Source organism: Gopherus evgoodei, chromosome 1 (genome assembly GCF_007399415.2).
Source record: "Gopherus evgoodei ecotype Sinaloan lineage chromosome 1, rGopEvg1_v1.p, whole genome shotgun sequence".
Taxonomy (NCBI): domain Eukaryota; kingdom Metazoa; phylum Chordata; order Testudines; family Testudinidae; genus Gopherus; species Gopherus evgoodei.
This window is the reverse complement of record NC_044322.1, coordinates 257,059,251-257,084,768: the sequence shown is the minus strand read 5'-3', so window position 1 is coordinate 257,084,768 and position 25,518 is coordinate 257,059,251. Positions and strand designations below refer to the sequence as shown.

Sequence of the window (25,518 nt, the reverse complement as noted above, 5' to 3'; positions counted from 1 at the left end):
CCGATGATGGTCTTAGTCCTTTGGCTCAAGTGGTGAAGGGTTGCGCTGGAGATCTTGAATTCAGATTCATCTGCTGATCCATGCAGGGGGCTACAGCAGCACAATGGCCAACCTGCATGCATTTAAATGTGGGTGGATGGGAGCTCAGACTTTTTAAAGGGGTCCAGATCCTCAGGATGTTATTGCCTCTTGGCTGGTGGTTACTGTTAGGAGGCAAGATTGATGATTATGTCTGGTCTTTGGTGAAATATTGTTTATTTATAAAAATGGTGCAGAGCTGTTTCCCTGAATGCAGTGGAAACACACAACAGAAGACAGTTTCCTTGCTCAGAAATCCAAATCTGCCTTTCCAGCCAGTACTATGCCCCAAAGCAGCTCTCTCTCGGCTTTCTCACAGAGCCATGCTCACACTGCTTCTCTCACTGTCTGCTCACTTTCTTGTTCCTTTCTGCCACACTCAGACAGTCAGCTGCAACCACATCTGTCCCAACGTTTGTAATCAGCCTCCAAGGCTGGAGCCACATGGTTTGACTTCTGTTTAGGCTTTGCCATGCTGGTCCATGCCTTGGCCGCTGGCTTCTATTATTTCAGCCATCACTAAACCTAGTGGCATTTAATTGCCCCCTCATTTAGCCTGAATGAAATGTTGCTAGCATGCCCATCAACTTCAGTGAGATCTGTGACTGCCTAGAGACCAGACACCTTGGTAAGCAGCTACCAACACTCTCCAGCAGGATAACATATGTTTGGAAAGTATTTGATGTAATCTGATGCATTCCAAAAGCAAAAATTTAATTCTTCATAAGTATTTTCAAAATTCATTCCTGACAGGGTTAATGTAGAGACATCTAGAGAAGGGTGAACTCAGTCAAGGAGTCTCCACAAAAAGCTTTCCCAGCATATCAGTGGATACAGCACGTTGATCTTAGCTGTTGGCAGCCAAGATGCCACATTTTGCTAATTTGGCGCATCGGGCTGCTTACAGAAATGTGGCATGCTGAAGAAAGCACTTTTTTCACTATAAGCAATACAAATGGCTAAATTCTGCCCTTAGATATATGTGGAGGGCTGCTATTAGTTTCAGTGGGAAACATGAAAAAATATCTGAAGGCAGAAATTGGACCATAGTCTATGCTTTGGTATGCCAAATGGGGCATATTTCTCCAACAATGGTCTCCGAGTGGCATCTCTTTTGACATGTTGCTCATGTCTACACTGCAATTAAAAACCTGTGGCTGGCCTGAGCTAGCTGACTCGGGCTCACACGGTTCAGGCTAAGGGGCTGTTTAATTGTGGCATAGTTGATCAGGCTTGGCTGGAGCCTGGGCTTTAGGGTCCTATGAGATGAGAGGGTCCCAGAGCTCAGGATCCAGCCTGAGCTTGAACATCTAAACCACAGTTAAACCAGCCCCTTAGCCCAAGCCCCACAAGCCTGAGTCAGCTGGCATGGACTAGCACGAGTGTCTAATTGCAGTATGGACATACCCTAAAAGTAAAACTAAAACTGCTAAATGTACAAAGGGGGGGGAATCTTTTAAAACAGTTATTTATCTTTATAATGTACTGTCATTTAACTTCAGATTTCTCTTTTCCAATAACCAAAAATTAAGCCTTTTTTTCAGAAAGGAAAAAAAGTAATTTCCATATGCTCTGAACACTTCATATAAATAGTCAAGCCTTCTAAAAGTTTTGCATCAGTCTGACATGTAACAAGAAAATGCCGGGTTTTCTTTCCAAAATCACTCTGCCATATTAACTGATAGCTGTACTATACTGTCTATGAAACCATCTTATAATCCTATATGCAAGTAAAAGGTTAAGTATAATCCCCTTTAATGACAAATATATAGTTTATTACATTAATGTAAATCCTGAATAATACCACTGAGGTCAACTGAGTTACTCTGGATTACACTGAGAGCAAATTTTCACTCTATAATGGACAGAGTGGTATTTTCTTTCTCAGTGCAGAAATCCCTTTGTGCAATTGTAATTGTGCTAACACCTGTGCAACAGCTGTTTGTTTCTTTCTGGCTCGTAAACTATAAATCATAAAATTTAAGAGTGGATTTCAAAGGGTCAGTTTTTCCGTCCTTCTGCACACTGGACCTTACGCCGCAAGAAGCTCCATAGATCTTTATGTCGTGTTTTTCAGAGTAAGGCATGATTCAGTGGGAGTAAACCTGGCAGAATTTGGCACTCAGACCCTAGATCCTCAAAGATATATAGTCTCCTAGCTTCTAAATGAAATCAGTCTAAGTAAGGAGCCTAAATACCTTTGAAGATCTGGGCCTCAATCCTATTCCTAGCAAACTGCTGAACATTTCCTACAGTGTTAGTTGGTAGCTTTAGGGGTAATGTTACAAAAGACCAATGGTTGGAAAACTCCCCTCAGCTCTAGGGGTAGTCTGTACAGTTGCTTTGAAACATGCTTGTGAGGATATGATTGGCCATGCAGCTCTGTGCATTAATAGCTGAAGTTGACTTCAGACTTCAAGACTGTTATGCTGACATCTGAAATCTTAAAACACAGTAAAAGAAGATAAGGCTGTAACAAGTTAGAATATGAATCAAGATGTGTGTGGGGGGGAAGGCTTGTACTGTGGTTCTTCTTCGAGTGCTTGCTCATATCAATTCCAATTAGGTGTGTGTGCGCCGCGTACACGCTCATCGGAAGATTTTTACCCTAGCAACACTCGGTGGGTCGGCTGGGCGCCCCCTGGAGTGGCCGCTATGGCGCTGGATATATACCCCTGCCGACCCAATGGCCCTTCAGTTCCTTCTTACCGCCCGTGTTGGTCGTTGGAACAGTGGAGCGCGTCTTAGCTGATCTCCACCTCCCTAGCTACTCGTAGTTCTTTTATTAATTCTCGTGTATATAGTTATAAACTCTATAGTTATAGTTAGTTTTATTCATTCTTTGTTATAGTTAGTGTATATAGTTGAGATGGGTTTGGGGATTAGCCCCTTCCCCGCACCCGGTACCGGGCCCCATGCCCAGTTCACCGGGCTTCAAACCGTGCTCGACCTGCCACAGGCCGATGCCAACGGGAGATCCTCACGACTCTTGCCTTAAGTGCCTCGGGGAATCCCACCTCTCGGATAAGTGCCAGATCTGTAAGGCCTTTAAGCCCAGGACGAAGAAGGAACGGGACTTTCGTCTGAAGCAGCTCCTGATGGAGGCAGCTCTTACTCCTCCTCCCTCGGCACCGAGTGCTGGACAGTCCGCATCAAGCAGAAGTGTCTCTTCGGCACCGAATCGAGCCAGTACTGCTAAGGCCCCTTGGCACCAACCGTCGCCGGCACTGTCATCTGCTCGGCACTGTTTCCTCTCTCCGCGGGTTAAGAAGCATAAGACTCCTGCGGCTCCTGTGCCACCTGCACCACAGTTGGAGCACCCGCCTAAGTCGGACCGCCCGGCACTGACACCTGCTGCGGCACCAACAGCTTCGGCACCGTCGATTCCGGTCCCGCAAGGGCCGTCGAGTCCGGTGCCTGAAAGCTCCCCGGTGCACGCCATGGTTGAGCTCACAATTCCCACCACGCCGGAGACCTTTTCTACGGCAAGGGAGCTGATCGCGCTGACGGAGTCCGCGCTGCCTCAACCCCCGGCACCGCCAGTGAGGGTCATTCAATCAATAGGCAAGCCTGCCCTGCTGAGGCCACCTTCTGTCGGCACCGTCGAGAGGCACCAGTCACGATCACGGTCCCACCGGCACTCTCGGTCCCGTCGCCAAACCCGGTCCCAACGCCGCTCGCAGTCCTGGCATCGTTCTCCATCTCAGTACCAGTCGCACTCGCAGCACCGCTCAGCGTCCCGTTCGCCGGCCCAATACTCTCGGCACCGATCCAGCTCCTGGTACCGTTCCTGGCACCGCCCCTCTCACAGCCGCTCCAGACGTTGAGCCTCCAGATGCCGGTCGACCTCCCGGCACCACTCCGGTCGCAGGTCCCGGTCTCGTTCCCAGTACCAGTATGGCAAACGGTACCGCTTTCCAGTGCCACACAGGGAGAGATTGTTTAGAGATGGAGACCCTTCCCAGGGTTTTTCAGTGCTTCCTTGGCCATCTCGTCACACATCTGCGTCATCTCACGCGGACAGTGCTTCCTATGCATAGGACCATGACTCAGATGTGCCCGGTCATGTCTTCCAGGAGACCCAGACCCAGGAACAGGGACTCCATCAGTGGTCATTCTGGACACCTTGGGCATACCACCAAGCCCAAGGTGCCCCTCCAATGCCATCCCGCTCCACACCATCGGAACACTGGGTGCCGGAGGCAACAGTCAGCTGCCCCCCTCCCGCTGGTACAGAGGAGGCTCTCATTCAGCTGGCAGTGTCTCAAGTTCCACCTGAGACTGACGTTACTCAAGAAATGGAGCTCACGCAGGACCCTCTTGTCCCTGGCCTTTCCTCTTCCTCCTGTCCAGATGAAGCGGTGGCGGGGACACCTCCTCAGGCCCTCTTCCAATTGATCTGTGGGCACATCAGGACCTCCTGAGGCGGGTAGCCCTGAATATGAATCTTCAGGTGGAGGAGGTCCCGGAGATAGAGGACCCAGTGGTGGATATCCTGTCAGCTGACACCCCCACAAGAGTGGCCTTGCTGTTTACCCGTATGATACAAGCAAATGCCGATACCATCTGGCCATCTCCAGCATCTATTACGCCCACAGCCAGGGGAGTTGAGCAGAAGTACACGGTACCTTCTAAGGGATATGAGTACCTGTACATGCACTCTCCTCCCTGCTCCCTTGTCGTGCAATCAGTCAATGAAATGGAACGCCATGGCCAGCAAGCTCCTGCTCCAAAATCAAAGGAGGTGAGGTGCATGGACTTATCGGGCCGCAAGGTATACTCTCCGCAAGGTATGCCTCCAACTCAGGGTGGCAAACCAGCAAGCCCTGCTCAGCCAGTACAATTATAACACCTGGACGGCGGTTGAGAAATTCAAGGAGTTCATTCCCCAAGACTCCCGCCCAGAGTTTGCTGCCCTTTTGGAGGAAGGGAAGAAGGTGGTGAGAACTTCTCTCCAGGCCTCCCTGGACTCAGCTGACTCCACAGCCAGGACCCTGGCTTCAGGTGTCAGGCCTTCCACCTGAGTTACAAACCACCATACAGGACCCTGCCCTTTGATGGTCAAGGCCTATTCTCTGAAAAGACTGACCCCAAGCTGCAGAGCCTTAAGGACAACAGGGTCATCATGCGCTCCCTCGGGATGCACACCCCGGTGACTCAGCGCAGGTCCTTCCATCCCCAGCCTCACCGCCCTTATCCCCTGCCTAGACCAAGACAGGACTTCGGCAGAGGGCGCGGCTGAGGCAATCGTAGATGGCGGTCTGGACCCCAAGGGGGCCAGAATCAGGGTCCCTCCAAACCGCCTACGGGGCCAAAGCCAAACTTTTGAAGGTGCACTCGAGGACAGCGTACCAGTTCCTTTCCAGGATCCTTTCCCTCCTTTTTCCAACTGCCTCTCCTTTTTCCTCCCTGCGTGGTCCCAGCTAACTTCAGATCGTTGGGTCCTACGCACGGTGGAACTTGGGTACCACCTCCAATTTATTTCGCCCCCCCTTTAAGCCCCCACTCTCATCCCTCTTCAGGGACCCCTCTCACGAGCAATTCCTCTTACAAGAGGTGCAGACGCTCCTTACCATTGGAGCCATAGAGGAAGTACCAGAAGACGAAAGGGGGAAGGGTTCTACTCCTGCTATTTCCTAATCCTCAAGGCGAAGGGAGGTCTCAGACCTATCCTAGACCTGCGAGAACTCAACAAATTCATGATAAAGTTGAAGTTCTGCATGGTATCCCTGGGGACCATCATCCCATCCTTGGATCCCGGAGACTGGTATGCCGCCCTCGACATGAAGGATGTGTATTTTCACATCACCATTTATCCTCCACACAGGCGGTACCTCTGGTTTGTAGCCAACTGTCAGCATTTCCAGTTTACGGTCCTACCGTTTGGCCTCTCGACAGCACCGATAGTATTCACAAACTGCATGGCTGTAGTCACCGCCTCCCTCCGCCGCCACTGGATACACGTCTTTCCGTATCTGGACGATTGGCTCATCCGAGGGACCTCCGAGACACAAGTCAACCATCATGTAGGCATTGTCAAGGACCTATTCACACGTTTAGGCCTGATGATCAATACAGAGAAATCCACTCTGGTTCCCACACAGAGGATAGACTATATTGGGGCCATCCTGGACTCCAATCTCACCAGAGCCTGCTTACCACCGACTCGGTTTCAGGCGATGGTAACAATTATCCAACGCCTACAGAACTTCCCAACGACTTTGGCTCGCACTTGTCTTGGTCTCTTGGGTCACATGGCTGCCTGCACGTTCGTGACCAAACACGCCAGGCTACGCCTCCGTCCCCTCCAATCTTGGCTCAACTCGGTATACCATCCGGGTAGAGACGCCATAGACATGATAGTCATCATTCTCCCGAGCATCCTAGGCTCCCTCGACTGGTGGCTGACGCCTTCCCTGGTGTGTGCAGGAATGCTGTTCCATCCACCCCAGCCTTCTATGTCTCTGATGACGGACGCGTCATCTCTCAACTGGGGTGCTCACCTCAGACATCTTCGCACTCAAGGCCTTTGGTCATCTCAGGAGCTGGCCTTGCACATCAGCGTCCGAGAGCTGAGAGCAGTCTGCCTTGCGTGCCAGGCATTTCAACAGCACTTACAAGGCCATTGTGTCTCAGTGTTCACAGACAACACAACGGCCATGTATTACATAAACAAGCAGGGAGGGGCACAGTCCTCCCCCTTTGTCAGGAGGCCATCCAACTCTGGGTCTTTTGTATAGCCCACTCGATAGACCTGGTATCGTCCTTTCTCCCAGGGGTTCAGAACACTCTGGCGGATTGACTCAGCAGATCCTTCCTGTCTCACGAGTGGTCGATTCGTCCGGACATTATTTATTCTGTTTTCCGGAAGTGGGGATTTCCCCACATAGACCTCTTCGCCTCCCGCGAGAACAGAAAATGCCAGATGTTCTGCTCCTTCCAAGGTCTCTCCCAGGGCTCGATCTCAGACGCTTTCCTGATGCTGTGGATGAGCCAACTGCTTTACGCCTTCCCACCATTCCCGCTGGTTCACAGAGTCCTGCTAAAGCTCCGCAGGGACGGAGCTCGCTTGATCATGATCGCTCCAGCGTGGCCCAGGCAGCACTGGTACACCATGTTGCTCGACCTTTCGATAGACAACCCAGTTACCCTGCCTCTTCACCCAGACCTCATAACTCAGGACCACGGCAGACTTCGCCACCTAGACCTGCAGTCCCTTCACCTCATGGCATGGCTGCTGCGTGGTTAAGCCAGTCAGAGTTACGTTGCTCTGCCTCAGTACAACAAGTACTCCTGGGTAGCAGGAAACCTTCCACTCGGTCAACGTATCTGGCCAAGTGGGAGCATTTCTCCTGCTGGTGCGAAACATAGAACGTCACTCCCACCAAGGTCTCGATCCCCACCATCTTGGACGACCTCTGGTATCTCAGACAGCAGGGCCTGGCAGTATCATCGAGGGTGCACTTGGCGGCCATCTCTACCTTCCACCCAGGGGAGAGTGGCCGCTCCGTGTTCTCGCACCCTATGGTTTCTAGGTTCAAGGGCTTGGAGCCGCCTATACCCCCCAAGAATCTGGGACCTCAACCTGGTTCTAACCAGACTCACGTCTGCCCCATTCGAGCTGTTAGCAACCTGCTCGCTACTGTACCTGTCTTGGAAGACAGCTTTCCTCGTAGCCATTACATCGGCCAGATGAGTCTCCGAGCTTCGGGCTCTGATGGTGGATCCACCGTATACTGTGTTTCACAAGGACAAGGTGCAGTTGTGACCACACCCGGCGTTCTTTCCTAAAGTGGTTTCAGCCTTTCATTTCAAACAGGATATCTTCCTTCCAGTCTTCTTCCCAAAGCCACACTCATCACGATGGGAGCAACAATTGCACTCCCTAGACGTCCATAGAGCGCTCGCATTTTATGTCGAGCGGACAAAACCCTTTCGTAAAACGCCCCAACTTTTCGTCATGGTCGCAGACCGAATGAAGGGCCTACCTGTCTCCTCCCAGAGGATCTCATCTTGGGTGACGGCGTGCATCTGTACTTGTTATGACTTGGCGCATGTTCCCTTGAGCCACCTCACCGCTCATTCTACCAGAGCTCAGTCTTCATCTGCCGCCTTCCTGGCTCATGTACCCATCCAGGAGATGTGTCGCACAGCTACCTGGTCCTCGGTCCACACCTTTGCCTCTCATTACGCTCTGGTTCAACAGTCGAGAGATGATGCAGCCTTTGGCTCCACAGTTTTGCATTCTGCAACATCTCACTCCGACCTCACCACCTAGGTAAGGCTTGGGAATCACCTAATTGGAATCGATATGAGCAAGCACTCGAAGAAGAAAAGACGGTTACTCACCTTTGTAACTGTTGTTCTTTGAGATGTGTTGCTCATATCCATTCCAAACTCGCCCTCCTTCCCCTCTGTCAGAGTAGCCGGCAAGAAGGAACTGAAGGGCCGTTGGGTCGGCAGGGGTATATATCCAGTGCCATAGCGGCACCACTCCAGGGGGCGCCCAGCTGACCCACCAAGTGTTGCTAGGGTAAAAATCTTCCAACGAGCGTGCACGTGGTGCGCGCACACCTAATTGAAATGGATATGAGCAACACATCTCGAAGAACAACAGTTACAAAGGTGAGTAACCGTCTTTTATGGCTTCAACCAGTGATACACCATCACTTCTTTTTCTGGCCCCCAAATACTCTGCAATCAGTGGTGGTGGTGGTGGGCGGGTTGGACAAACCTTAGCTCTGTTTTCATGGAATATCTGTTCTGAGGATAAGTTCTGCAACTTTCTCTATTCTTCAAAGAAGCAAACAAGACAGTTTGTGGTGATCATTTAAATTTTAATGCATATTTCAAAAGAAGTAGTGAATAACATCTGTTATCTTATATTGCTACGTACTCAATAAATAGAACCCACCTCTTGGGAATCCATAAAGGTTAGCAGACATCACTGACAAACTTAACAAAACAGCTATTTTTTTCAGTCCCCCAGAGAAAGACGTAAAAAGAGCAGTACAGGGTAAAGTGTCCCTACACTGTTTAACTGCCTACCTCATTGCATGAAGCACCAGTTTCTAAGACACAAAAGTAACGCCATCACACAGCAGTAATATTTACTCTATGCAGAAATGGCAAGGCCTAAACATATTTCTACAAAATGTAATTTATATTAACGAAATTAATCCCACATCACTTGAACATATGGCACTGATTTGTGTCTTTGTTCTGTGTGCGTACCATGGCCCATTGAACAGTATAGGCCCAGTAGCACAAAGGGAGGTAGGGGCCTAAGTACCTTTATGAATCTCGGCCATAGTGATCCAAAGCTGGTACAATCAATACAAGACGCTGCCCCTAGGCCAGCACAGAATATATCACAGTGCCCCCTAAAAAAGGCAGATGTGGAGAGGTCAGCAGGAACCTGTTGGGAGACGTGACTGACAATGTGGTAGGAGAGGGAAGTCTAAGGCCCCATAGAAAGCAATTAGAGTGTTATCACTGACTTCCTTTGGGCCAGGATTTTACATGATGTCATTTAATACACAGGGAAAAGGTCCTTTGCTATTAGGCCAGCAGGGATTGCCTCCCATCAAGATTCATCAGTGCTCAAAGTTGTGCTAAGATGGCCCCCAGAGAACTATGTTCAGCCTTCTTTAACTAGAATGAAGACCTCCATCATTAAGGTCTGTTGGGGGCAGGGCAGAAAAGGGTTAGTGAAGAGAAGTGAAAGGGGAGCGGGAATGAGAGACTCTAAGCAGAAGAATATTGAAACAACTAGAATAGTGAGTTCTTGCCTTCATTTGTATAAATAAGGATTCTGCAGGAGTCTCAGTTTGGCACTGCCTGACCTGAATGAGGCCCATGAAGTAAAACAGAAGCACCTGTGTACTGGGTGTGGAAGCCTGCATCAGTTTTCCATAGCAAGGTATTCTGGGATAGCTATAACAGTCAACAGACAACCAACCAGGTGACTCTGGCAGCATGTGATTGGGTTAGAAGTGGGTCAGAGGAAATGCTAAACTTGAGGTACATTGATAGCTTCTTGGTTTGAAGCATTCTGCGATTTAGTATTTGTTGATCAAGGGCTTTATTTTTGTTAAACATCTGGAATGCAGCCTTTCTGTGGTAGCATTCCATATCTTCCTTCCCCAGACTTTGAAACAGGCTGTGCCGTTCTCTCCCATTGCTGTGCCCCCATGAAGGATTCAGCCCTAGAAAGTGGAGCTAGTAGTTGCACCCCAGTTCATCCTAGGTGCTTTTGCAAGGGAAGGGCGGTTTTAGATGCTGGTTGGCAATTTAGCTATTTACCTCAGTATCATTCCTGTGCGCATTGCCATGGTTCCTGAGTGCAATGGGAAACCTGCTGCCAGATGATGCCTCAAGGATGCTCTCAATTAATCTAAGTGGTGTGTGACTTGCTGTAACACCTCTGCTGCCAAAACAATTCCAAATCCTACTGTAGCAGGCATTGCATGCACTATGCATCATACACTCTTTATGCCAGATCGAATTTCTGCTAGTTGGACGTGTAACTATGGGTTACACATCAGTATAATCTAGTGTAGCCCATGGCTAACTTATGTTTAACACAGTTTATTGTAGAGGGCTTGCAAAATTTTCAAGAATTATTGCCCTCTAAAATGTAATTGAGCTCTCCAGTTTTCCAGGTGGAAGAAAAATAATTTTGGGCTAATATGCAAGGTGTTGCAAACTTTGTGGAACACTTAAACCATTATTATTAATACTTTTGTATTGTTTATATAGTGCTACAGATATGCCTGGTTCTCTCTATTTGAAAAAGCTTTATAGGCTGATAGAAAATTTCCTGACATCTGCTGTGAATTGTCAGATGAACATTTGAGATATAAATTGCACCTTTCATGCTAAAGCAGCTTCTATGGTCAAATATTATAGAGAAACTTTAAACACTCATTCCCTCCTCACCTCTATGTGATATGCAGGAAGAGCATAATATACTCCTTGGGAAAAAAACTAAATTCACAATAAGTGTTCAAATAATTGTAGGTGGTAACTGAAGAAATCTGAGTGGTTTTAAGTACTGTATACCAAAATTTTGGCTCTAAAGTTCTGGAGAAAAGAAGAAAAATAATTTCCCTCAGATTGTTTATTACCAAATTCATCACATTTGGAAAAGGGGCTTTTAAACCAATTAGGCAGCACGAGTCCAGTTCTGTACTCAAGGGGAAAGTGCATGAGTACAGAGTGCAAGACTGACTTGAACAGATTTTGGATTACCCAGTGCGAGTCTCTCTCAAAGAATAGTCTGTGCTCAATAGTGGTTTGGCATAGCTGTGTTTTCCTAGGGAATTCCCATAATCTTTGATGCTATTTCTCCTTCTCAAGACCCACTACTACAATGATGCTTACTGGTAATCACCAACAAATAGTGTTATTTTAAATGGCTGGTAGGAATGTCTAATATATACTTTAATCTCTCTCTGCCTCAGTTTGCCATCTGTAAAATGGAGATAATTCCACCCCCTCACATTATACAGGTGTTGTGTAGTTATATAAAAGTTGTTGCAGGATTACTGATCAGGGGTACTTGATGGGTCTGTTTCTTTATACATGTACTTCTAAAAACATGTGTGAAATGCAAAGGATGGGTGCTTTTTTAGTGGAGAACAGTAAACTAAACTAATAAACATACATCTATTTTTGTCTGATAGGGTGTTTACAGTTCAGGCCAAAGAGTGTAGTACTTGTAACATCATGGATCAATGCCTCATACTTAAGGGTTTGTACTTCCATTTAATATATTGTAGCCAAGAAAGGTAAAGGGGAACATGCTAGGCTAAGTAGTGCCAGAGCATGCTCAGTGAGGTGGTAAGATGAACTTGTACACATACTAAAATTATTGTCCAACTGCAAAAAGAAAAGCAGGGGTTGAGGGCCTGGTAGGGTGTGTCAAATACTACATTCAGTATGCTAATGCTTCATCTGGGGAAAAGCGCTGCTTGGGGCAGTAAGGAGAGGGTGCAGAAGAGCTGAACATTTAATCATCTTTAGAAGATGACTAAGTGAATTTGAGTCAACTGCTGATTCATCATCCCCAGCTTAAGGTACATGTTCCAAAATGACCAAGGGGAGGGGAAGGAGTGAAAATGAAATGGGGTGAGGCAATGGAACAGAGCAGAGAAAGAAAAACCAGTGAAGGTAAAATGTAGGTTGAAACTGGTATCCCTTTACATCCTTTTGAGTCAATCATGTTTTTGCTCACTTTGTGCAAAGAAAAACACTGCCAAAAACAAGATAATACACAAACAGTGGAAACAGACAACTATTCATGTAGATTCACTGGACACTCAAAGCTCTCATTCCATCTCCAGCACAGGGACTGAAATTATCCATGATTCAGTCCCACACAGGAGGATTACAGAAAGGACAATGACGTAATATAAATCAGAATAAAAGAAGTCTTCAGAAGTGACTTCCGGATACATTTGTTTTAATTTCTTTTGAGGCATTTTAAGAATTATAATAAAGCATCAGGTAGGGATAATTGTAGGATTTGCAGTGATCTTCAGTTGAGCCATATAAAAATGGATTATAAATATTAGGTAATTGCAAGAAAATCCAAACTTTCTTTTCTAATCACAACAGCTCTGAGTCAGGTTTCCTGAAACTCCTGATGTTAGGTCTCACTGCACATTCATGATTGCACTTCAGCTTAAGGACAGCCAGGTTCTGGGAGACTGGAAGTGGAGGAAATCCCCCAAAGCCTGAATTCTACTTGGAACTTGTCGCTTGAAGGGGAATTACATCCTTGAAATTTGTGTGGAGATGATCCGGTCAACATCAGTGGCTTACGATTTGTCACTGGGAGGTTTCTTCTTAGCTTCCACATCTCTTTTAAAATCTTCAAGTTTCTTTGCAAGGTCAGGAATCTTTAAAAAAAAAAGTTAGATATCATCAGCTGTATAGTTGACTGATTAGGGAATGCGAGAAAAACTATACAAAGTTTAATGCTAACAACAAAGAGCTTGTTTCTAGGACCCACTCCACAGGACTACCCTGGACAGAAGAAGCATGCTCAGTAGCGTGAGGCGAGGCGAGGCAAGGAAGAAGTGGTTTGCAGACATGTTGAGCAACCCTTTCTAGTCAACTCAGTGATGGTGCTGATGTGCCCCACATGGAGTCTCATCCAGATGTTTTTGGATGGAAGGAGAGTTAGACCTAATTTGGGGTAATCTTTGTTGTTGCTGGAAAATGGGAAAGGAAGATGGACACAAAGGAGTAAACAGGACATTTAGAGGATCAGCCCGCCTACCTCGCCGGAAGAAAATGAACTGCCACAGAGTAGGCCGCAAAAAATACCACCTCAGTAATATTAATATATTCTTCTGAAAATACCAACAAGTGTAATGAGAATTTCTATGGTCTGTGTAATGTAGGAAGTCAGAGTAAACAAACACATTGGATCCTTCTAATCTTAGTTAAAACCTATAAGGAGAGCTGTGCAAAAGGAGGAAAACATTTATTTTGCAAGATGTCAAAAGTATTTATTCTGTTCTTTTTTTTGGCCCCCAAATGTCTCTGATGTTAATTTTTGCACTGAAATCTGCAACCTTTTGAAATTTCACACTTTAAAGAAAAAAATTAAGATTTTCTTCTAAAGATCAAGTTGAGATGAAGTGGGTATTCACCCACGAAGCTCATTCTCCAAAAACTTCTGTTAGTCTATAAGGTGCCACAGGACTCTTTGCTGCTTGAAACTCCAGTAGTCTCCCCTTAAAAATAGAAGCATTTTAGACTGAAAATGACCCAATCAAAATTTTTGACTGATAATGGCAGATGCTGTGCAGCAAATTCTTTATTTTGGTGGCAATCAAGCAAAATTTGTTTTATTTTTCTCTCAAAGCCACAACTTCGCAAGTTAACTGATTACATGAGAATCTCAGCTTTTGTATTAAGATTCTAGCTCTCATGGTTGTGGAGAACTGCTTGAAGATGAGACCCAACTGGGACAGAAACCATCAAACGCCAAAGGCAAATAAAACATAACCCAAAATGCGTATTTTTATTCATGATTTTTTTAGCCAAAGTTCATGATTTTTTGGGGCTCGACTCAAGACTTGAGTGGTCAGGTTAGCCATATGAGAAATGCCAGAAGCATTTTTGCATGGGGGTGGGGTGGGGTGAAATTGGACCAATTTTGTGAAACTGAAACTAAGACCCCAAAACTACATATATTTATCCATATATAGGGTGACAAGATGTCCTGATTTTATAGAGACAGTCCCAATATTTGAGGCTTCGTCTGATATAGGTACCTATTACCCCACACCCCCGTCCCAATATTTCACACTTGCTGTCTGTTCACCCTACACATATACTTATACAGTTTAAGCAAGTAAGTAGTCTCACTGATGTCAATAGGGATACTCACATGCATAAGCATTTGTAGCACTGGGGACAACATGTGAAAGAGCAGATGTTGAAGCTTTTGAAAAGTTACACCTTGAATTACCCTTACACTCCCTAGGAGCATCTGCAGGGGTTATAGTACTTCTTAAAAACTCCTTGTTTAATTTACTCTTGGGCCTATTCCTAAAAGAACTCCCTGTCTAATGAAGTTTTACACACATGCCAAACACACACTTGCAGAGGAAAAAAAACCCTAACTTTTAATTTAATCACTGTTTGTATAATTGGGACTTTTATGATTAACCATGTGGAAAATCATTGTAGATACTGTAACAATCAAATACTTGGTTCATGCTAGCAAATTAGTTTTACATCACCAGGGGAGAACTTCCTCTGAATTAAAAGCAGAAGCAGCCCTCCTGTGGTGACACTTCAGTTGTACTGCACGAAAATGATTATACTTCATGCTTTCATTAATTACATATGCAACATACACTCAGGTGAATTTAGGTCTAAACTACAGTTTAGGTTTTGTAAACACAAGCTTTAACAAAACCTAGCGGTTTTGTAAACACAAGCTTTAACAAAACCTAGCTTAATGAAATTTTCCTGATTTAAAAACAAACAATAGAAACATCACACTAGGTAGAGAGCCAACTAAACCAGCCAATGGGAGATGCTAACAAGGAGTGGGGGCATGTGCTAATCCCAACCCTTCTCAGAGATAAGCACCTAAAACGAGGCTGCAGGGAGGCAATCCTTAGCGATCCAGGAATGGAAACCCACTGCCTCGAGTCAGCTGGATTAGATGCCTAACCTGTTTCTTGAGGGAATGAGTTGTGTGGAGTAAGATAGGCACCTAAAATGGCCAGAAGAAGAGGAAGTGGTTGTAGTGGATAAATAATAATAATAAAAAATGACTGCTTATGTAATTAGCCAGAGTGGAACAGCTTCAACAGGAGAGATGGAGGTAGCCCCACATCAGAAGATCCCATAAACTAGTGATTAGAGCACTCTCCTGAGAGGTGAGAGACATCTGTTAAAATCCTTTCCCCCCTTTGGCAGAGGGGAAAAACAAACCTGGTTCTCCCACATCCCAGCTGAGAGCTCTGATCACTCCTCCTTCCACTGGATTTTGAATGGGACCCAATCTGGTAGGCAGCCTCTGAGCACTGCTACCAGATCTGGCCTCTCAGGTGAATTAGATGTCCTTGGATTTGTGAATCACTCTGGGGCTTAGGCAAGAGATAGGTGCCTGTACGCCTAGAAAGACTAGACAGTGAACATGTTCAGAGGCAGAAATGTAAGCTCCTAAGTTTTTGCAGTAAAACGTTCCTTAGGCAGAGTGAGAGTTTAGGTGTCTACAGAGTTCAAAAGGAGTTTTGTGCACTGTAATGGAGCCAATACTGGGACTTAGGTGCCTAAGTCTGGCGATTAGGAACCTAAATACCTTTGTGGATCTCACTCTTTGATTCTTTTAATTCTGAGGTAGCATTAGTAGCACAGGTAAGGAATGTTTTAAATTTAGGATATCTAACTGGATAGTAGGTTTTTAATTTTAAATCTACTAAATCCTCAAACTTGCACTGATACTACCGAAGTTTGGAGGCTCGGCCCCCAAGGCTTCTGCTCCAAATTCTTGGAAGACAAAATCTCCCCTAATTCATATTCAGAAAACCTCAATCCAAGTTGAAAAGGAAGAGTTCAGGTCTACATAAAATTCCAAGCAGAACTCAGACTGAGCCCTCCCAAACACTCCTGACAATTCCACTTTCATCATTCATAGAAGAGAGAAATACAAGTCACTATAAAAACTTTTATAGGCAAACAAATAGAACTGTGTGGCAGCTAGTGTATCCTATGGGACAGGGCACTAAACTAGGAGTTAGGAGAGCTGGTTCTAATCCTTGCTCTACAGCTGACCAGTTGTGTGATCTTGGACAGGTCTTTTCACTTTTCTGGGCCCCCAATTTCCCCTGCTTTTTCTGTTTAGACAGGACAGAGACTGTATCTTAATATGCATTTGTGCAACATTTGCATAATGGGGCCCTGATCTCAGCTGGAACCTCCAAGCATTACTGTAAGATAAATAAATTAAGGCCAGTTCTAGGTATGGCCAAGCTGATTGCCCACTATTGTGCCATGTGGATTTGTTTTTGTTTTTGCTTTATTCTGATTGGCTGGTCAGTTTTGCTCTGCTTATTGGCCAGCTTCCCCCCCACCACCCCCGATTGGCCAGCTTTTTTTTGTTTATTTGTTTGAGCTCAGCTGCTTGGGGAAGGGGCAGTCAAAGTATTTTCCACCCTGGCCAGTAAAACAGGTAGGGCCACTTCTGCAAAATACTACTACTACTTTAATAAATAATAATACTTACATCATAATTCTGCGCCAGATACATCCCAACCACATTGCCAAGAGCAAAACCAAGCTTAAGAGGGAAAGAAAGAAAAAAAAAAGACAGAAAATAAATGACAAGGAGTTTAACATTTTCCCCTCACTTGCACACAATGTATGAACACTTGGCAGTAGAGGAGGTTGAAAAAATGGTGGTGGCAGAGAAATCATGAACATTTTTTAAATGGTTTCCATTTCACAGGCTTCAAAATGGAGATTTTTCACAAAGCATTTTCTGAAATCTTGTTTTCATTAAGAGAATGCAGGTGGTTTTGGTGCGGAAAAAATTCTATTTATTTCAAAAAGAGATTTTGGTAAAAACATTAGTTAAAAACCCCAGAAAATTTAAAATAATATTTCAGTCAAGTTTTTTCATGAAAAAAAATTTCAGCCAGCTCTACTCATAAGTTGTTTTATATTACTCTCCCCGAAGCTCTCTCTTCCTTCAACAATGTACCCATTTATACCCCAACTTCCATAAAACCACCACCACCACCAGAATGAGACTTCTTTTTATCACTGTTCTCTTACAATTCCAAGAAATCTTTGGTGCAGAGATTGGTCTTTTGTTCTGTAAAGTTCCTTGGACATCCATTACCACATAAATCATAATAAGTCCATTAACTATAATGGCACAGGAAAAGTCTTTTTGTTCAATACTTGTACATCTCTTAGCACGAGGGTCCTGGTTTATGACTGAGGCTCACAAGATACAATACAATACAAATACTAACACTAATAGGTGCGGGGGGAGGAAATCACAGGACACATGCAAATGAAGCGGACTATAAAACATATGGGCTGAGGAGATCATAAGGGAACAGTGCATCAGTAGATTTCTGGGCTGGCCTAGTTATACTACTTTGCACATAACGTAAATTTAGGTCCCAGGCTTGGGATAAGAGTTGCTGGTTGCTAAAGAAAAGGTCATTTCAGTGCATGAGTTTTAAAGGAAGAGTACGAGGAAAATGGAGTACATAGCTCCTTTCACTTACAGGCTGAGGAGAAACTCAGGTCTTAATCACAACGGAGAGAAAAAAAAATATCCTTTGTTTCCTCAGAAATATATATCCAGATTTTCCAAAGTGTTTAGCATCCAGCAACTCCAAGTAAAACTCTGGCCCTTATTATCATTACATTTCAGATTAAGCTTCCTTGATGTACAAATGCTATTAAGATTTTTCTGACTATCAATACTGCAAGTTTGGCATCATCTCTGAAAATCTGTGTGCTTTTTTTTTTTTAAATCATCATCAACAGTAATGATTTTTAAGTCAAAACCTAGCTAGAAATTGTAATCACTGCACAAAGTAGAATAGAATATAACTCACTCTTCCAGTAGCAAACACAGCACCAGTCACTGGTAAAAAAAACCAAACAAAACAAAAAAACAAACAAACCCAAAACATGTTCTTGTCAGAAAGCTATGGCCATTAATAGAACTGGTTGCATTTTCATATGCTGATGCTCTCATTAACTAAATGTCTGAAATGTAAAAGAAACGGAACATATATTTAAAATATTTGTTTACTCCATTTTTAGAGCTTAGGGCTTCTTGGCTTTTTAAAAAAACTGTAGTGTTCTTTTTGTGCGTTTGGTATAAAAGCTGTATTTTATTATTAGTAAATTAATGAAGTTTTTTGCATGGGATATTATTAATGCATGCTGCACTGAGATAAGCAGGATTTAAGATTCCTTTTAATGCTGAAAGTCAATCCAGCAGAGAGGACTTTCCTATATCTTGGCAGTGTCCATGCATTCACCCAAAAGGCAAGAAGACTCTCAGCTGAGAATTTCAAGACTCTTTGCAAAGACTGGCTTATATTACTAGTCACTGGAGCGAACCTTTCAGTCTATCCCTTATAAAACAGTTTTACTAAGAAAGTTCTCTTGATTTTTTTCTCCTAGAAAGGACAAAAATACCTTCATTCTCCTCCTCTCAGCCTAAAATACATCCAACTCCAAAACTGGGACCAATACTATACCATGCAATGTCTTATTTTTTATTGCAAGTATCTTAAAACCTATGTCAAACCCAAGAACATAAACAACCTGTATCCCATTAGTTGAAGTCAGAGCTCCACACATTCCATGCAAGACCAGTCTAGACTGTGATGTGCTATTTCATCAGTTATACAGGGTTTAAGAGATGCCAATTCATGTAGAGGGGGAGTCTCACTGTTTAATCTTCATCACTTTTGACAACTAAAAATGCTGCCAATTAAAGGGTGCATGCCAATTAAAGACAGTAAGGACTAATGAGGGGCTTCCAACAGCCACCCAATACGCTAAGATACACGTTAAATATAAAACAAACAATTACTTAACTCTGAAAGGCAAAAAATATAAAGTTTATAAGATTATCCCTTTATCTCCTCGCTGCAGCTCCAGCTAGGGTGAAGGAGAGACAGACACCCTTTCCATGCACAGGAAAGGAGAGGAGGAACCCAGAATTAATACTGTATGCCGTTCGTTCCTCTTTTCCCTTCACCAGCTTTCAGGAACTAATCAGAAAGTCTTAATTAAAACTGATTTTTATCAGACATTTGCAACACAAGGACTTCAAGTAGCAGTTGAGTTCAGAAACATTCTGACTCCAAAATCTGCTGAGTGTATTAGTCCTATTACCCATTGTTTCCACTGGAACAAACAGAGATACGAATGAGTTCATTCTGAAGAAATGCATATGCATTTATAAATTTGTATAAATCTTGTGCTGGACTAGGGGTAGGATATGGAGGCTTATTTTTTAATACACACCCAAGAGCTAAAGTGATTCAGAAGAGGCTCTCTGCTGACATTATCAACAGAGACCGGAATTGGAAATAGTCAACTAACTTAAAAACCATATTTTAAAGAGAGCCTAAAGTCCTGATTTTCTAATAAATATGCAACGTATTATTGGGACTTATTGGCACCAAGTCTGAAAATCTGAACATACTGGTAGCTAAAAATCCACACTCTCTCCAAATTAGGTCAGCAGCACTTATAATGAGAAATGCTGCTGTGCTTTGTTACTGGCATGCACCCTGTTCTCTCTGTGTTATTTACTTTTAATACGTGCTAGGTATTAAAGGCATTAGCATCAATTAAGGATTTAATTAGAATTGTAAATAAATCATATAGTTGGGCATCTGCCTTTAGCATCTGCCAGAGTTTTCAGACACATGTAGAAAAAGACTAAAAGTTTAAAGAATGCTCAGCTAGTCAATGAGGCAAACAGCTGCATTAATTAACAAATACTTTTTGCCCCTCATTCCCAGTCCTAAATTATCATTTGACTGTGGGCAGAGTTTAACTCTGACCACAGGAACAGCTTATCATATTTGCAGAAGGTCAGAGCAGGGCTTGGCTCAGGGGAAAAATAAGCCAAAAGCTTTAAATCAGTGGTTCCCAATGTGGGCCCGCAGGTGCCATGGCGCCCACGGGGGCATCTTAATGCGCCCACGTCCTGGACCCCAGGAAAGCACCCGTCGAAATGCCACCGAATTTCAGTGGTATTTCAGTGGGGACGCCTCTCGATGACGACGCTTGTTGCCAACAAGTGATGTCGAGAGGCGTTGCCCCTGAATTTCGGCAGGGATGCCTCTCGCCGTCGACAAGTGACGTCATCGAGAGGCGTCGCTCCCGAATTTCGGCAGCATTTCGGCGGGTGCTCCACTGCTGCAGTGGTCCTTCATCTGGCCCCCGCCAGACGAAAAGGTTGGGGACCACTGCTTTAAATGAACTGCAGCCACTGCAACAGAACAGGCAGTGCATTGTCAAATCAAAGTGGGAAAGGTGAAAATTTGAATGGAAAGTGTGTGGGGAGGGAGAGAAACAAAAGACAGAACACAACAACAATACCCATACCAGACTGGAGGGGCAATATGATTAAAGTATGCTTGAGATAGCTGAATTTTTTTGGAACAAAAATTGTGTGATAAAATACAAATTAACATATATTACTCTGATACAAAGGTTGAATTTGTTTTACTGTAGCGGTGAGCCAATTAATGCACTGGAGGTGTCAACCCCATGCGCAACTCTTTTTACAATGCACTGGCACTGTACAAAAGCAGCAGCAGTCCAAAAAGAACATTATTCCACTGGCATGGGTTGTGTCTTATAAAAGTATTGGTAACCTGTGTTTCATTAATAGCATAAAAGCAAGTTCAATATATGAAGAGATATTAGAACTGAGACTTCCTATAGGGATCAAGAGCACCTGTTTTTCAAAAAGGACAATGAATTAAAGCAGTAGTTTTAAATGGGAGATGGCAGAGTATGTTTAAAATTTCCAAAGGGGACAGCACCTCCATTCGAAAAATTTTTAAGGGTCCACAAATGAAAAAAGGTTAAAAATCACTGAATTAAAAGTATTGGAGCATGAGCTTTCGTGGGTGAATACCCACTTCGTCAGATGGTATTCACCCATGAAAGCTCATGCTCCGATACGTCTGTTAGTCTGTAAGATGCCACAGGACTCTTTGCTGCTTTTACAGATTCAGACTAACACAGCTACTCATCTGATACTTGAATTAAAAGTACACATCAACCATGCATACAATTTCTTAGAGAAAGCGTTAAAGCATTGGGCGCTTTCACCTTTACAGTCACCTGACTGGCATCCAACAGAATACATCTGGAGTGATTTGAAAAAAAAAGTGGCTAAGAATAAAGGAAGCTGCATATTGTAGACACATAGATGGTGAACCAAAAGAGAATGTAACCAAAAGTAGCAAGGCCACGGTATATTCAATGTATGATGGGGATGTAGACAATTTTTGTTATTTGAGGGGGCTAGAGTTAAATAATAGCTGTTGAATACCATTTTGAGTAGTTTTGTATCTTGTCTAAATTTGTCCACTTTTAATAAAGTGAGATAAATGAGCTTCTGTTCCAAACTCACTCTTTTTTGGGGGGAAGAAACATGGGGGTGGCTAATCCCCCCAGTTATCTACACACATGGTATGCTACATATTCAGAGTACAATTGCAGGGTCTTAACAGGCATGGACCAATACTACTTTAAAAATTAATATATTTCTTTGGAATGCAAATATTTTTAGATGTGACATCAACTGAAACCATCACTCTCATATTATAGCTACAACTGTAGGTAGAAGAATTGAAACCTTTTCCCATTACTTTAATTGAATTTACTCTTTCACAAAAGGCTCAAATGCAGCTTCTGCTTTGTCTGATCACATCCCTTGACTGCAAGTTCCACAGTTTTGTTACACAGAAGATGCAACTTGTCTGAGGTTACACAGTAAGTCACTACTAAAAAGTAGAGCCCTTTTTGTTTTTATGTTTTACTATAGGAACGTAATACTGGAGGGAGTGGGGGGAAATCCAGGGGTTTGTATAACACTCACTTAACTGATTCATTTCATTCATGGTAGCATTTGTGTTATTCCACTAATAAAGGGATATGCTGGAAAAAATTTTATATTCTGTCTAGTGTGAGAACTTAAAGTCCCCCATTATTTTGTGATACACAATGAACAGAGCCTGATTTTGCAAGAAGGAAAACTAGACAAGTAAATTTTTTTTAATAAGTGCAGAAAGGCACGTCTACACATAAGCCTTTACGCTAATGGGAGGGGTTCTCCTGTTGGCGCAGGTACCTCACCTCCCCAAGAGGTAGATATGTCAATGGGAGAATTCTCCCATCCACCTAGTGCTGTCTATAATGGAGGTTAGGTCAGTTTAACTGCACTGCTCAGTGGCATGGATTTTTCATATCCCTGGCCTACCAAGACACTGGGGACAGGCAGTTATGGACCCACCCATTGCTAAAGGCCTCCCACCCATAAGGGAAGGAGCCCCCAATTCATACCACTGAGTGACAGTTATACCAACCTAACTTCCTAGTGTAGACCAGGCCTTAGCCTAAGTCTCACTGAAAATCTATCAAACTATGTCTACACTTAAAATGCTACAGCACAGTTGCACTCCTGCAGCAGCACTGATGTAGCACTTCAGTGTGGACACTTACTACAGCAATAGGAGGGGTTCTTCAATCACTATAGGTAATCCACCTCCCCGGGAGGTAGTAGCTAGGTCAACAGAAGAATTCTTTTGTAGACCTAGCGCTGTCTACACCAGGGTTAAATCAGCTTACCTACATATCTCAGGGGCGTGGATTTATGCTATGCCAAATGTAACTTTCCAGTGCAGACCAGCCCCTGGGTTCCGACCTGCCTAAGACTTGGCCTACACCTAAAAAGTAAATTGACCTAGTTGCATCACACAGGGCTGTGAAAAATTTCACATCCTGTGCAATGTAGGTAGATTGACCTAACCCCCCACTGTATACGCAGATATGTCAATAGAAAAATTCTTCCGCTGACCTAGCTACCGCCTCTGGGAGAGGTGGATTAACACTACCTTGATGGAAAAATACCAAGCAGCCACATTACAGAACTACAGCACTGTAGCTGTGCCTCTGTCCTGTAGTTGGACATGCAGCAAGTCCCTTTTGCAAATGGGACTGTCAGGCTAGCCATATAATTAACTGCTAGATTGTGATACTATTCAGTGTGAATAAAGGTATTGAAATCAGCAGCTCTAAAATAGGACTATTTGGGGTGAAAGGGTATAACAATCTGTCCCTAAAATAATAATTCATTTTGCATGTGTGCATAACTTTTAATGAGGAAAAACCCCTCTTGGTACAGTGAATAATATTTAACAAATGTCAAGGAATGGAGCTATGGACCCTGGAAATACTGATGTATCCAGCTCTAAGGCAGTCCACCTGACAAGCTGCTGAGAGCCAGATGAATGAACTGGCAGGAAACCAGACAGGCTCAGTTCAGCTTAATGCAGAGTTAAGTACCCTGGGATGTGCAACCAGACAGCTTAGCACCACACAGACAAATGAGTGCAGCACTGGTGTGGACACAGCAACTTAAGGGTTATACTGCAATTTGGCTACTCCCACTCAGGAGCCATAACTTGAGTGCAGATAACGAATTAACTATCCAGTGAGCACATATCCAAAATCATAACCATGAGGCTCAAATTCTTGAGCAATTCAATCTCCGTGGCTTGGAAGCTGGTGCATCATGAAGGGCATATCTAAACTATGGTAAAGGTGTTAGCTGAAGTGTTTTGTTTTTTTTAAAACAACTTGTTTTAATGAACAGCTTTAGAAAACACAACCATCACCCTAGAGCACGTCAGGGCTAGTCGTATTTCACCACGTTAGCTGGCCCCGGTGTAGCCCAGGCTTCATCTCACCCAGCCAGCACGTTAACAAAATACAACCAGCACTCAAATGGTTTAAAACATGTTCGTTCACCCTTAAGCGCCTTTTATCCTCGTCCAGAGGAACCCTTAAATGGGCAACAGTTGCCAAACAAGGTCCCAGGTTCATCAGTGCCCCAAGTCTGGGATCCGTTCAGAAAACCCCAGTATCAAGTCGGGAGGGAGCTTTGGGTCTCTCTCTCACACACGCAGAGGTGCTGAAAGCATGCAAGTAGCTCCAGGGCCCAATGTATCCACCGCTGGATGAACACAGCTGGGAAGGGGGATGGGTGGATGTAGCGGCTGTTTCTGTGTCCAGGCTCAGCGGCGCCTTCCTCCTGCTGGGGGAGGGAGCGAGAGCGGGTCTCCCAGCAGCAATCCCCCTCCTCCCTCCCAACGCAGAGCCGGGACAGAGGCTCCACGTGGAGAGGCTTTGCAGACACTTACCAGAAACTGAAACATGGTGTAACCAGGCTGCCTCTCTCCTCCGGGGGGCGGGGAAGTAACTCACCCTAGCGGCAGCTTCTCTTCCGGGTCCCATCCTCCCTGCTGCTGTCTCACTAGCTTAGGGGTTTGATGGATGTCTGAGCAATCCTATCCTTCCTGGTCTTGCACGCCCAGCCCTCTTTCCCCTCCCTCGAGCCCGCCTCTGGCGAGGTGACCCTGGCGCAGAGTAGGGCTGCCCTAGGGTGGAGTAGTGAGGATTGCTTTCAGAAAATACACAGTGCAGAAGCCCCTTGTGGAAGGTCTGGTGTTTCTGCACCGAGCAAACACTTCCACCTCCCAAGCACACAGTCTGATATTCCTACTGACGAGACCCATAGTGTCATAAACATCCCAACCTGCACTGAATAAGGCTGAAACCACGAAGGGTGGGTGAGTGTGGGTGTATGTAAAGAAACATAGCACCACACACCAATTTATATCTGAAGGTTATGGATGTGAGGAATACATGTCTCTATGCTAGGGCAAGGTAGATGACAGTCAAAGCTTTGTAGGTAATGTCTTTGCCTCGGGAATGGAGGTTGTTCCTAACTCAGTGTCATGGTTGTTCTTTCAAAAGTTTACAACTGAACTTTGACTTAAACAGCTTTGAAACTTTACTATGCAGAAGAAAAATGCTGCTTTTAACCTTAATTTAAATGAAACAAGCACAGGAGTAGTTTCCTTACCTTGTCAATTTTTTAAAAAACCTTCCATTTATTATTTTATTATTTTTAGTAGTTTACGTTTAAGGTAGTACTGTACTGTATTTGGTTGGGGTGGTTTTGTTTTGTTTTTGTCTCTGCTGCTGCCTGATTGCGTAGTTCGGTTCCAAATGAGGTGTCAGTTCATAACTCTGGTATTTGTAACTCTGAGGTTCTACTGTATAGTGCTATGACTATGTAATGTACAATATAAATGCTAAGTATTATTAATATTGGAA

The 25,518-nt window shown here is 44.3% G+C and overlaps 1 protein-coding gene across 1 annotated transcript; it reads right to left on the bottom strand.

Annotated features, from left to right (window-relative positions):
• Positions 1-8,899: 8,899 nt before the first annotated feature.
• STMP1 (short transmembrane mitochondrial protein 1) lies at positions 8,900-24,650 on the bottom strand. Its single transcript, XM_030543757.1, has 3 exons — positions 24,540-24,650; positions 16,838-16,891; positions 8,900-12,983 (listed from the first exon to the last, which is right to left on the bottom strand). Exons 1-3 carry the CDS (start codon positions 24,552-24,554, stop codon positions 12,903-12,905), a joined length of 150 nt encoding a protein of 49 aa, XP_030399617.1. The 5' UTR covers positions 24,555-24,650; the 3' UTR covers positions 8,900-12,902.
• Positions 24,651-25,518: the final 868 nt, after the last annotated feature.